Source organism: Pongo abelii, chromosome 10 (assembly GCF_028885655.2).
Source record: "Pongo abelii isolate AG06213 chromosome 10, NHGRI_mPonAbe1-v2.0_pri, whole genome shotgun sequence".
In the NCBI taxonomy this organism is placed as follows: domain Eukaryota; kingdom Metazoa; phylum Chordata; class Mammalia; order Primates; family Hominidae; genus Pongo; species Pongo abelii.
In genome coordinates, this window is record NC_071995.2 from 50,223,595 (window position 1) to 50,238,221 (window position 14,627).

The window sequence follows — 14,627 nt, forward strand, 5'->3', positions numbered from 1 at the left end:
CCATTGGCAGCATTTTAATTGACACCTTGTGTTTTTTCATTTTTGTTTGCTTCTTTGTTGTTTAAAAAACCTCCTTACTTTCTGACATGGCAAGATGCTTCAGGATCATCTTTTATGTCTCCTGCCCTAGTCCTAAAATCAGCCATTTCTCCAAGAGCCACTTGCTCCTAGTCAGGGTTCTTCAGATAAACTGAACCAATAGAAGATAAATATATAAAGAGATTTATTTTAAGGAATTCACTCATACAACTATGGAGAATGGCAAATCCAAAATCTGCAGAGCTGATGTGTCAGTTTGACTTTGAAGGCTGAAAGCTGCTGTAGAACCAGAGGCAGCTAATGTCCCAGTCTGAAGGCCATAAGGCAGGAGAATTATCTCCTACTAGAGGAAGGGTCAGTCAGCCTTTTGTTCTATTCAGGCCTTCAGCTGATTGAATAAGACTTACCCACAATAGGGAGGGCAATCTGCTTTACTCAGTCTATGGATTCAAATCTTAATCTCATCCAAAACATCCTCACAGAAATACTTAGAATAGTGTTAACCAAATATATAGGCACCTGTAGCCCAGTTAAGCTGACACATAAAATTAACCGTCATGTTAACTGTGGGTAACAGTGGGTAATAGCATTAGCAACCAAGATCTAGGTACAAGATGTGCTCATTGCTACTGGGGTGTCATTGCTTCTGGGCCCTGTTAGGTGACAATAAATATATTTCTATGTATTATTATATGTAACCATTTGTATCTATCTATTCAAGTCTCCAACTTGAATTCATTACTGCATGGATCATTCTAGCATCTTCCCTTGCTTATCTACAACCTCACATAACAACATCAAAAACCCTGGCTGCGACTATCTGCTATCCATTTACTTAATTATTCTGTTCCTCAGCATATATTGTGATGGGACAATATAACATGAATGGGACACATAACATCCATTGAAGTTGCCACATAAAATTAATCATCAGAATATATGTTGTGGAATAGAATTAAAATTAGAGGGAAGATGGCAGATTGGAGACAGGGCTGACTTGCAGCTCCCACTTTGATGAACAGAACATCATGTGGAGACTCACACTGTGAACTTTTGCTCCAGGAACCACTTCAGAAGCATACCATGAAAACAGAAATCACAGATTTTTTGAAAAAAGGAGCAGGCCATTGCAAATTCTGCAAGACAGATGAAGAACTCCAGTCACAAAAGACATAAACTGTTGAGAGCTTTATGACCCCAACCATCACCTGAGAAACCTGAATACTTATCCTGGCCAACTTAGGGCAAGCTTATATTCCCCTTCTACTATCGCAGCTGGTGCTCTCTCAAAAGTGCCACCTCCTGGCTGGAAGCCAACCAACTCAGGACAGTACAGCAACTCAGGACAGAACAACCCTGCTCCAGAGAAGGAGAAAACAACGGCTCATTCCACTGCCTGCAACATTCTGGTCTGTCGATGTGACAACTTCACTGTTAGCATAACCAGCATTTGAGAAAATCAGCACACTAAACATATCGACAACCAAAGACTCTCACAGAGTGTACTTCACACCCCTGCCACCTCCACCAATCATAAAAAGAAATGAAATAATGGCATTCATAGCAGCCTGGCTAAAGTTGGAGACCATTATCCTAAGTGAAGTAACTCAGGAATGGAAAACCAGACATTGCATGTTCTCACTTATAAGCGGGAGCTAAGCTATGAGGACGCAAAGGCATACAAATGATATAATGAACTTTGGCGACTTGGAGAGAAGGGTAGAAGTAGGGTGAGGGATAAAAGACTACACATTGGGTACATTGTACACTGCTTGGGTGATGAGTGCACCAGAATCTCAGAAATCACCGCTCAAGAACATTTCCTTGCAACCAAACACCACCTGTTCCCCCAAAACTATTGAATTTTTTTTAAAACGTATCTTGCAGAATAGAAAAAAATTTTAAATTATTGTGGAATATTTTTGTGGGAATTCCCAGATATCTGGTAAAACATTATTCAGGGTGAGGGTGTGCCTGTGAGTATGTTTCTGGATGAGATTAATATTTGAGTATATATACTGAGTAAAGAAAATTGCCTTACTTATGTGGGCGGGCCTCATTAAATTAGTTAAAGGGAAGAATAGAACAAACAGGTTAGTAAGAGAGAATTCCTTTTGCCTAATAGCATTTGAGCTGGTTTTTTTTCTGCCTTTAGACTCAAACTAGAACATTTGCTTTCTTGGGTCTCCTGCTTGTCCACTGCAGATCTTGGGACTTGTCAGCCACCTAAACCACATCAATCAATTCTTTATAATCTCTCTCTCTCTCTAAATACATAGGTAAGTAGATTGATAGATGCAGATAGATACAGATATATATATGTGTGTGTACATATATATGTGTGTGTGTGTGTGTATATATATATATATCTCCCATAGTTTCCATTACTGTGGAGAACACTGACTAAAGCACAGGCATAGTGGTTTCAGAATTGCTAGTCATGCCACCATGGGAAGCAACCTTATCAACTCAAGTACAATACTGACATACAGTTCTTACAAGTTTCTTTGCCTTTAGTCTCATAGACTCCACTCACTTGCAGAGTTCCTAATGTCAGCCTTTTTTCTCCCCATCCACTTCAGGGAGGTGATTTCATACATTTGTAATACAGTTAGATCCTTTTGCCACATTGTACATTCCATTCTAGGATCTCTCAGTCTCATAAATCATTTTCTTTAATTTCAATCATTAAGGTTTACTCCGTAGTGTAAAATTCTATGAGCTTTCCTTAATAAAAATTCCACAGTATAAAGTTCTATGAGTTTTCCACCATAAAAATCCCAGCAAAGTGCTTTGTGGATATCAACGAACTGATTCTAAAGTTTTTATGGTGAGGCAAAAGACCCAGAATAGCTAACACAATGTTGAAGGAGAACAAAGTCAGAGGACTACAAGCATCCTACTTTAAGACTTACTATGAAACTGCAGTAACAGACACTGTGGTATTGGTGAAAGAATAGACAAATAGATCAAGGAACAAAATAGACAGCCCAGAATTTGATCTACATAAATATAATCAACTGATCTTTGTCAAGGAAGCAAAGGGAATGCAAAAACAGCCTTTTCAACAATTGGTGCTGGAATAAGTAGATATCTACATGTAGAAAAATGAATTTAGATATGGGGCTTATACTCACCACAAAAATTAACTTAGAATGGATCATAACTCTAAATGTAAAATGCAAAACTTTAAAGCTCCTAGAAGATAACATAGGAGAAAGCCTTGATAACCTTAGGTATGACAATGACATTTTAGATACAATACCAAAGTCAGGAACCATGAAAGATATAATTGATAACATGGACTTCATTAAAATTATTAATAAAACTTCTGCTCTGCAAAACACACACCAAGAGAGTGAGAATTCAAGCCACAGACTGGAAGAAAATATTGGTAAAAGACATATTCAATAAAAGACTGCTATCCAAACTGTACAAAGAACTCTTAAAATTAACAATAAGTAATAACTTGATTATAAAATGGGCCAAAGTCTTTAACAGACACATCACCAGTGCAGATATACAAAATAGATGAGCATAGGTCATCAGAGCAATGCAAATTAGCACAGTAAGATATCACTACATGCCTATCAGAATAGCTAAATCCAGAACACTGACCATAACAAATGCTGGCAAGGATGTGGAGCAACAGGAACTCTCATTCACTGCAATGCAAAATGGTATGGCTACTTTGGAAGAGCGTCTGGTAGTGTCTTACAAAACTAAACATACTCTTACCATACAATTCAGCAACTGCATGCCTTGGTGTTTACCCAAATGAGTTAAAAACTTATGCCCATCCAAAAGCCTGCACACAGATATTTATAGCAACTTTATTCCTAATTTCCCAAACTAGGAAGCAACCAACAAATCTTTCAGTAGTTGAATGGTAAGCCAACTGTGGCCCATCAAGACAATGAAATATTATTCAACACTAAAATGAAATGAGCTATCAAGACATGAAAATACATGGAGGAAACTTAAATGCATATTACTAGGTGAAAGAAGCCAACCTGAAAAGGCTACATACTGTAGCCAACTATATGACATGCTGGAAAAGGGAAAAAACTATGAAGACAGTAAAAAGATCATTGGCTGCCAAAGCTTAGTTGGGAAAGATAAATAGGTGGAGCATAGAAGGTTTTTAGGTCAGTGAAATGAATCTGTATGATACTATAGTGGTAGACACGTTATCCATTTTTCATAACCATAGAATGTACAACAGCAAGAGTTAACCCTACCATAAGCTTGGACTTTGGGTAATAATGACACATCACCATAGATTTGATTGTAACAAATGTACCACTCTGGTGGGGGCTGTTGATAGTGAGTGAGGTTATGAATTTGTGTGGGCAGTGGGTATATGGTAAGTTTTTGTACCTCTGGAGAATTTTACTGTGAACTTAAAACTGCTCTAAAAAATAAAGACAATATAGATAAACTTGGCAGACATTATGCTAAGTGAAATAATACGACATAGGAAGACAAATACTGCATGGTTTCACTTACTCGTGTTATGTAGAAGAGAGGAACTTATGGAAGTTTAGAGTAGAATGATGGTTATCAGAGACTGGGAGAGGGGGTGGGGATGGGACAGAATGGGAATTGCTGGTCAAAGAGCACAATTTCAGTTAGATGAGAGGAATAAGTTTTGAGATCTATTGTGCAGCAGGGTGACAATCATCAATAATAATAAGTTGCATATTTCAAAATAGCTAAGAAAGTAAATTTCAAATGTCTCACCACAGAAAATGATAAAGCAAGGTGATAGATATATTAAGTAACTTCATTTAATCATTTCATATTTTGTACATATATAAAAACATCATATTGTACCTCATAAATTTATGCAATTTTGTTTTTGTCAATTTAAAATATTAATTTTTAAAATCCCCCCAAAATTCTATGGATTTTGACAAATGCATAATGTGACCTCACCACTACAATTGTTTCACTTATCACCTTGCAAAGATCCTTTGCCTTTTCATATAAACTTTGTCCAGTTTATTGATATTTAAACAATAGCTTGCTGGGATTTTAACTGGGATTGTGTTGAATCTATGTATCAATTTAGAGAGAATTTACAGCTTAATAATTTTGAGTCTTCCAATCTACGAATCTGGAATATCTCTTTATTTATTTACATCTTTGATTTATTTCATCATTATTTAGTAGTTTTCCACCTATGGAGTTTCTTTATATTTTGTTAGATTTATGCCTAAGCATTTAATCTTTTGGTGTTATTGTGAATGGTATTGATTTTTAATTTCAAATTTCAGTTCCTCATTGCTGGTATATAAGAAAGTACTTACTTTTGCCTAGTAACCTCGTACCTGCAACTTTGCTCTCTTTGCTTGTTGCTGCCAGGAAAGTTTTGGTAGATTCTTTGAAATTTTCTACATTGACTAAATGTCATATGAGGATAAACAGAGTTTTTTTATTTCTAATATATATTACTTTTATTGCTTATTCTCATCTTACTGCTGCAGTTAAACTTCTAATACAATGCGAGTAACAGTGGAGAGAGGGGACATGTCTGCCTTGCTCTCGAACTATGTGAAAACGGCCTAGTCTCTCACTGTTAAGTATGATGTTAACTATGGGATTTTTTATTTTTCAGATGTTCTTTACCAAGTTGAGGAAGTTGCCGTCCATTTCTTGTTTGCTGACAGGCTTGTTTTCTTTGAAACATGAATTGGTGTTGGGTTATATAATAAACTTTTTCTGCATCAGTTGATATAATTATATGATTTTTCTTTTTTAGTCCTCTAATATGGTAGATTTTATTGATGGCTTTTGAATGTTACACTAGCCTTGCATATATAGGATAAATCCTGCTTAGTTATGGTGTATAACTTTTAAGTACTTGGTAGGATTAAATTTGGTAATATTTTGTTGAGTGATTTTGCATCTATGTTTATAAGAGGTATTGGTCTATAGTTTTCTTTTCTCAAAATGTCTTTATCTAGTTTTAGTGTTAGAGTAATACTGACCTCCATAGAATGAGTTATAAAGTGTTCTCTCTGCATCTGTTTCCCAGAAGACATTGTAGACAATTGGTATCATCTCATTTCTAAATGTTAATAGAATTAACCAATAAAAATATCTGGGCTTGGTGCTTTCTTTTAGAGAGGCTATAAGTTATTGATTCAATTTATTTAATAGGTACGTGACTATTCCAATTATCTGTTTCTCCCTGTGTGAATTTTGTGTCTTTCAAGGATTTGGTGCATTTCATTGAAGTTTCAAGTTTGTTCATTTGTAGTTTTCCTTTATTATACTTTGAATGTCCATATACTATAAGATTTTTATTTTTTATATAGATACACATACATGCACATTGTTTTTAAACTCCTTTTGGTATATTTCTACATCCTAGATAATTTACCTTGTCAGTTATTTTCCTTTTCATTATGCCTCATGAGTATATAACTGTATGCGTGGTCGGTGGGCTTAGGTCAGTTATCACATGCGAGCTGTTGGGGAGGTCTGGAGGGCAGTGAGGAGATGTCAATGTCAGAAGCTGCCCGTGTTGCTGAGGAAAAGCCTAGGGGTGAACACAGTGGGAATCTGACACAGCAGGATCGTGAAACACCTTCTGTGAATTTGCCAACCAAATAATAAAATGTCTCTAGTGATGTGGGAACCAGAATGTTAGGGGGATAATTGTCACTCCGGAGGAAAACAGGAACTGAGGTGGCCCAAAGGCAACACTAGTTCACTGATCATCCACTTATATCCTGAGACTTTCCTTAGCCATTCAGAGATGCCAGCCCAGTTCACAGCCAGGCCAGTTCACTCCTGAGGGAGGAATATAACTGTCTCTTCCGATAAACAGACTCGGTTTTGTGGAATCTCTGTGAGAGGCTTAGAGTATGAAAGGGAGGGAATTTCCATTCTTATTTTGCTTTCGCATTTCAAGGAATAAGCATGAGAGTTTTGTGCCTGGCTGTTTGGATTTTTATTTTTTGTTTTTCGAGATGGAGTCTGGCTCTGTTGCCCAGGCTGGAGGGCAGTAGTGTGATCTCAGCTCACTGCAACTTCCCTTCTGCTCCCGGGTTCAAGTGATTCTCCTGCCTCAGCCTTCTGAGTAGCTGGGATTGGTACCCACCACATGTTCAACTAATTTCTATATTTTTAGTAGAGATGGGGTTTCACCATGTTGGCCAGGCTGGTCTCGAACTCCTGACCTTAGGTGATCTACCCACCTCCTGACCTTAGGTGATCTACCCACCTCAGCCTCCCAAAGTGCCGGGATTACAGGCGTGAGCCACCACCCCCAGCTGTTTGGATTTTTAATTGTATCAGCTTTGATGTCCCATTTCCCCGTTGTGAAGATTACTATGGTGCATACCCATGTGTGTACAGCTTTCTGCATTTGCATGGTCTCCTCAGGATACATTTCCAGAGGTGTAATTCCAGTTCTAAGTAGGCACATATTGATTGCTGTTGATACACCTTGTCAAATAATTTTCTTAGTCATGAGGCAATTCTAAGTATAAATAAAGTATCTTATTTTCTTCCCAAATGACTTTTACTCTATTTGGCCAAAAATGTTTCTCCACTGGGCATTTAGGCCAAGCACCGGTGTATAAGGGGGAGTAGTCTTACAGACCAAGTCAGAGGGACTGGACTGCCATTTCCTACATACAGTAAAACCAGAGTGGACAATCATGGTGGACCAGATGCCTCCCACTCCACTTGCCAAACATTTAGGAGGAATTTGATCTGAGAAGAGATCTGAATGTCAGGATGCCATAGTGCTGTTAATTGAACCTCTCTAAAGGAGAAGGTTTAAGCACATGGGGATATGGATTATCAGTTAAAAATAAAAAGATGTTTGTCAACTGAAAAAGCTGAAGAAATATTGGTACCATGCATTATTTTAAAACCTGCTTTATTTAGAAATTACAAAGAGCAAAGAGCAGAGAAATCATCACAGGGAGACAGACTGTGTACATCACACAACTAGTCACTTGTGCTTCCATGGATACTGTGGGGGGGTTCACAATACTTTTAACGTAGGGAGTTTGGGGGCCAATGGAAAATAAGTGGAAGTTGTTCTGAAATAAGCCCCAGGTGATTTTCAGTAATGAAAAGGAGCAGAGATCATTTTCTTATAGTGCTCAGCCTCAGAGATAACAACTTTGGAGGCAAGATATTAATAATTTAGTAACAAAGTGAAGCTCCAGTGGTGATTACATTATGATGTAAAATCAAAGGTTGATATGATGGTGAGCAATGGGTGCTCAGATGGGGCAGGTATAGACAGAGAGAAGTGAGGGCACTAAGCATCCATCCCCAGCTCTACCTGGGAGAGCAGGGAAGACTGGAGGCCAGGAGAGGACAGGCAACATGAGGAGATGGCTCTGCAGCCAGAGAAGGGCCTGAGGACTGTAGGACTGAGAGCTGGCAGCAGCACTTTAGTGCTTGTAGCTCTTCCTGCTGGAGGAGGAGGTGGTGGTGTACTTGATGGTGGAACTGCCGCCTCCAACAGAGCTGAGGCCACCCCCAATGGCTCTGCCACTGCTGGAACTGAAGCCACCTCCAACGCCAAGACCACTGCCATAGGAGTAGCTGCTTCCTCCACCCAGGCCTAAGCCACTGCCGACACCGCTGGCACCGCCATAGCCACTGGAGACAGTGGACTGCACTACAGCTGTGGTGGGGAAGGGACAAGGACACAAGAAGCCACGGTGAGCTCATCCTGCCGACCTGAGCCCAGTCAGAAGAGCACAAGGGCAGGGGAGGAAGACAAGCAAAGGTACTTACAGACGTTGACTTGTCCAACGCCTTCGCCATTCAGCCTGTGGAGAGGAACACAGTTAGGGTGAGACCTCAGAGAGCTCTTCCTTCCCTGGACCAGCATGGGCAGCCTCGGTGGGTGGAAGAGTCCATGGGAAACTGCTCTTTTAGTTTTCTCTCAAGAAGAGCAATTATGGCCATGAGTGGTGCACCCTAGAGTTGTACTCAGTGCCAGGAACCTTGAAGATGGACTCAGCTGTTGGAGGAAGTAGCGTCAGTTACCCACCTGCACTCCTCGCCTTCCAGCAGCTTGCGGTAGGTGGCGATCTCCACGTCCAGGGCCAGCTTGACATTCATCAGCTCCTGGTACTCCTTCAGCAGCCGGGCCAGGTCCTGCTTGGCCTTCTGCAGGGCATCCTCCAGCCCTTCCAGCTTGTTCTTGGCATCCTTGAGGGCCATCTCCCCACGCTGCTCAGCATCAGCAATGGCGGCCTGCAGGCTGGCACACTAGGAGGAGAAAGGAAGAGAAGGAACTTCTTGTCTGTTCCTCCAGAGGAGGCTGGCTCTTGTTTAGTGAACCAGGGTCCTGTAACCCAAAATTGACAGAGAATGAGCTCTGACTCTTCCTGTACAGTATTTCTCCATTTGGCAATATTTGTCTAGTCTGGGAGTCAAGTGACAAAGTCCTATGCCCCTTGTATTAAGCACCTGCATGAGAATGTGCTTTGCATCTTATGGGAGACACTACAATGGACCCAAAAACAAGCCATATGGAAGATGAATGCTCGGTTTGCATTGAGTGTTGTTTTCAAAACTACAACAAGAATAATTTTGAGGAATACATCTCGATGCCACATTAAAATATGCAAAATTATGACCATCTGTAGGAGAGGTGATGACTTTTTACCTGCCTGTTGAGACCTGGCCTTGCTTGTGCCTCAGAGGCTCATCCTCTTGGGTGGGATTCACTTCTCTATTGAGTTCTCACTGAGGGCAAGAACTACACATTTTCCTCACCCTAGTGTTGGCTTACGTTTCAGGAATTATCTCAAATAATGGCTAATGACTGCCTGATGGGTCTAGCGAAAAATGATGCTTCTTTCTTCCATTGCACCTCACTGTACCTGCTTCTTGACGTGGTCGATCTCAGATCTCAGCCTCTGGATCATGCGGTTGATCTCAGCAATCTCCTGCTTGGTGTTGCGCAGGTCGTCCCCATGTCTGCCTGCTGTGACCTGCAGCTCCTCGTACTGCAGCCCAGAGGTGGAGAGAGAGACAGTGTCTACAGGTTCTTACCTGGGAGTGATGACTTTCACTTGTGTATCATGCATGTCATGAGGTGGACCTAATGGCTTCTCCCCAAGAAACTTGAGGAAAAGTTGATGTTATGTGGTGGGTGGATACCAAACCCTGGAGTCACAGACCATCCTCATTATGGCATCACTGCCTGCCTAGTTTCTTTAGCGAGTAGAAATGCTCTATACCAATTTCTAAAAGTCAGCAATCAGGGTGAAGCTAAAAGCAGAGATGACTATGTCCTTGTCTATGGTAGCTTTCCTCCTGCATTGGGTTCTTTATCCTCCTTGACTTGGGCAAAAGTTCCGCAAATGTCTACTCTAATAGTGCAGAGTGCATGTCCTGGGAGAGGACGCCAGCTTCCTGTCAGGGGATGTCCCCAATGAAGTCGGCAGTCCTCTGGTATTCAGGAATGGACACAGGGATTCCTCAGTGGGCAACCTGGACACAGGGATTCCTCAGTGGCTGCCCACTCCCTGCTCACCTTGGTCTGGTACCAGGACTCAGCCTCAGCCCGGCTCCTCTGAGCAATCTCCTCATATTGGGCCTTGACCTCGGCGATGATGCTGTCCAGGTCCAGGTTGCGGTTGTTGTCCATGGATAGCACCACGGACGTGTCTGAGATGTGGGTCTGCATCTGGGACAGCTCCTGCAGAACAAAAGGTCATAAGATCAACTTCACTTCCGACATTTACAGAGATACCCAACCCTATACATCTTCTCCCGTTTGCAGACCCCATCAGAGTAAACAGAAGGACGGTGGAGATGCTTACTGCATCATACAAGGCTCTCAGGAAGTTGATCTCATCTGTGAGAGTGTCTGCCTTGGCTTGCAGTTCAACCTTGTTCATGTAGGCAGCATCCACATCCTGGGGAAAGAGCCAACAACCTGAAGTTACCTGAGCGCAACTTTCCAATCTACCCATCTTCTAGTCTCCTGCCAATTCTCCTCTCCCAGGCGAGCGAGAACACAGAGCCACTTCTCTCCTTCTAAATGAATTTGAACCCCTGGCTTCATCTGCTCACCTTCTTCAGAGTCACAAATTCATTCTCTGCTGCTGTGCGCTTGTTGATTTCATCCTCATATCTACAGGAAGAAAGGCATGGGATACATTTGAGCCAGTGGGTAGGATGAAACAGAAAAGCAGCCTGGGATTCAACATTTTCCCAAATGGAATATTCTAATTGGGCTTTCCTGCCACAGAGAGCCTGAGACTATTTTTCCTTCTACTAAATTTGCCACTTCTTTAATCTCCCCATCCTCCCATAACCATCTGTGGTTCTTGCAGGTTTGCTCCTAGGGACTAATTTGTGCTTTTCATTTCCATGGACATGGGTTGTTAGGAATCCTACACACATCTGGCCCTGGTCACCCAATAGTCTTGAAGTGTGTGCTGCAGGAAATGGAGTCCTCACTTGTTCTTGAGGTCCTCCACCAGGTCCTGCATATTTCTCAGCTCTGAGTCCAGACGGCCCCGTTCCCCCACGATGCTGTCCAGCTGCCTCCTGAGGTTGTTGAGGTACTGCTCGAACAACGGCTCCAGGTTCTGCCTCACGGTCTTGGTGCCCTGCTCTTGCAGCAGGGTCCACTTGGTGTCCAGAACCTTGTTCTGCTGCTCCAGGAACCGCACCTGGAGGGGAAGCAAGATGGTCATTTTCCAGGCAAAGGAAGGAAGAAAAAGTGTCTGGTATCCGGTTTCCTGGCAGGTCTGGGAGGTCCCCATGGTGTTGGGCTACTACAGTGCATGTAGAGAGGCTCAGGCTGAGCTCTGCTCCCCCAACCCCTTCTCCTTTGCACCCCAGCAGTCTCACTAGAAAAATTGTCCCACGGACCATGGAGGTGTTCTCATGCTGTAAGCTATTGATCATCAGTGAGTTTCAACATTTCTTCTTTTCTTTTTCCAGGCACAATCACAAATTTAGTTTTAAAATACTAATTACCTGATATATTGTACACAGTTTTTTTACCAATAGGTTCTCAGTTAGGAGGGATATTAGATGTTGACTCATGATTACATTTCAGTCTACTTTCCCATTTAGTGTCTCCTCTCAGATATTCTGGTGCTATGGTCATTCTGTTTTTAAAATTAACTAGAATTTATTCATGTTTTACAGTTGTTTCTATGCCCCTTTTTTCTTAATCCAGCCAGATTATCTTTTCCTTTTCTCTCTAATTCTTTTTCCTCTTACCCACACCCCAGAGTGTAATTTACCAGCCCATATACTCCTGACATTTGCTTTGTAATCTCTTAAACACTTCAGAGGGAAGAGTTAACCTACTCCACTCTCTGATGGCCTCATCTGTGCTTCAGGGTTATGAAAAGTTACGGCTCTCCTTAGGCAGGAGTGAAGGCCACTCCAGAGATCCCATGGGGGAGTGATGCCCATCTGTGCTGCCTCCTGTGCACCGGGAGCCACTTGTACTCTCTGCAGAGCTGGGCTGAGTCCCCTTCTCCCTCCCTCCTAGGTCTCCCTGGCAGGAAGGTGTTGCTCTTCTGATCTGGGGACCCTGAAGTGCCCGATGGAGGGCATGGCACTGGCTCACCTTGTCGATGAAGGAGGCAAACTTGTTGTTGAGGGTCTTGATCTGTTCACGCTCCTCGGCCCGCACCCGCTGGATGGCGGGGTCAATTTGCAGGTTGAGGGGAGTCAGGAGACTCTGGTTGACGGTGACCTCTTGGATGCCTCCAGGGGGGCACACAGGGAAGCCAGGGCCCCCAAAGCCACCAGCAAGGCCGGCTCCACCACCCAGACCAAAGCCAATGCCGGCTCCGCCACCGAAACCAAATCCACTCCTGGCGCCACCAAAACCATAGCTGCCTCCGGCTCTGCTGCCATAGCCGCCACTGATGGCACAGCTGCCCCCTCCAATGGAGATCCTCTGGGAGCCCCCCAGGCCATACAGGCTGCGGCTGCCAAAGCCAGCTCCTCCACACGGGCCACCCAGGCCACCACTGCCCCTGGAGCGGGACACAGAGACGCTGCTGAAGCCAGAGCGGCTGACCCCAGGGAGCCTGGCTGAGCTGGCACTGAAACCCCGGCGGCTGCTGCTGTGGCTCCTGATGGTGGTGGATGTGCTGGCCATGGTTCCAGGAGATGAGAGGGCTGTGGCGAGCGTGAGGGGCTGGAGGAGAGAGGCAGGAGAAGCAGGACAAAGAATCGGGCTCCAGCCCTGGCTTATATATTATTGGAGAGCATGGGCTGGGCCCAGTCCTGGAAGGTGAGCTTGCAGGTTGGGAAGCGCTGGGCTTTACAAATAGTGAGATCACACCTGGATTAGAAAAGTTATTAAATGCTGAGATGCCATTTTTCACTTCCTTTAGTCAGGGAAAATGTTCCTGCCTCCAGCTTTGACTAGAGATTTCAGCACAGTAAGAGCATTCTCAGTTCATGAAGCTGGAGTTAGTCACTGTCTTCAGCAAAGGTTCTGCATGCTAGGCTGTTTATCAACATGCTGCGAGTGCTTTCCTCTTCCCAGTCTGACTTTCTTCCAGCAGAGATATTGGAGATCACAAGCACTGTATTGCAAATGCCTTAACAGAAATACTAATGTTTTCCCTGTAATTATTTTTCCTTCTGTGTGCAATTTCAAACGTGTAGAGGAGCAGAACACCACAGTGGGCCTGTATATACCTGTTACCTGTTTCCATGATGATTACCTTATGGCCAGTCTTATTTCTTGTATACTTCCACCCAATTCCCTTATCAATGTTAAATTTTTTTAAATCCCCAAAATATTTGGGATTTAATTCAATATTAATCTATAAATGATAGGCCTTTTAAAAATATAACTGAAATATCATTTTGTATTTCAAAAATTTATGTATTTATTAAGTCTTCGCCCTCAAGGAGTTGACTCTAATAAAGATGACAAATAACAAAAAAGGAGATAGAAGACATCACATCTAGTGTCATCGCTGAGCTAGAAAGAAAGTAATGCTTTACTAGGAAGAAAAGAGCACAGAGAGGGGATTTAGAGGGGACAGTGGGGAAGGGTAATTTTTTTTTTTTTTTTTGAGACAGAGTCTCGCTCTGTTACCCAGGCTGGAGTCCAGTGGTGCGATCTAGGGTCACTGCAACCTCCGCCTCCCAGGTTCAAGAGATTCTCTCACCTCAGCCTCCCGGGTAGCTGAGATTATAGGTGCCCACCACCAAGCACGGCTAATTTTTTGTATTTTTAGTAGAGATGGGGTTTCGCCATGTTGGCCAGGCTGGTCTCGAGCTCCTGACCTCAGGTGATCCACCCAGCTCAGCCTCCAAAAGTGCTGGGATTACAGGCATGAGCCACCGCTCCCAGCCAATTTGTGTATTTATTAACATCAATGTGTCTATTCAATTCTCCAATGTCCTTGTTTATTTATTTCCTTATTGTTTACAATTCATTTGTTGATGAGACCAGGTTAATTGTCCTGAGTGGTGTTTCAGTCTTTGGGATTTCCTCATTGCTTACTCACAGTGTTTCATTTAAGATGCTACTGTGTCCTCTATATTTCCTGCAAACTGATCATTAAAACTTGAAGCTTAATAAGACTGTCATATATTTAGAG

General features: G+C 42.6%; 1 protein-coding gene across 1 annotated transcript; it reads right to left on the bottom strand.

Annotated features, from left to right (window-relative positions):
- Window positions 1–7,919: 7,919 nt before the first annotated feature.
- KRT6C (keratin 6C) lies at window positions 7,920–13,233 on the bottom strand. Its single transcript, XM_024257242.2, has 9 exons — window positions 12,626–13,233; window positions 11,497–11,711; window positions 11,107–11,167; window positions 10,854–10,949; window positions 10,565–10,729; window positions 9,909–10,034; window positions 9,071–9,291; window positions 8,812–8,846; window positions 7,920–8,698 (listed from the first exon to the last, which is right to left on the bottom strand). Exons 1-9 carry the CDS (start codon window positions 13,163–13,165, stop codon window positions 8,463–8,465), a joined length of 1,695 nt encoding a protein of 564 aa, XP_024113010.2. The 5' UTR covers window positions 13,166–13,233; the 3' UTR covers window positions 7,920–8,462.
- Window positions 13,234–14,627: the final 1,394 nt, after the last annotated feature.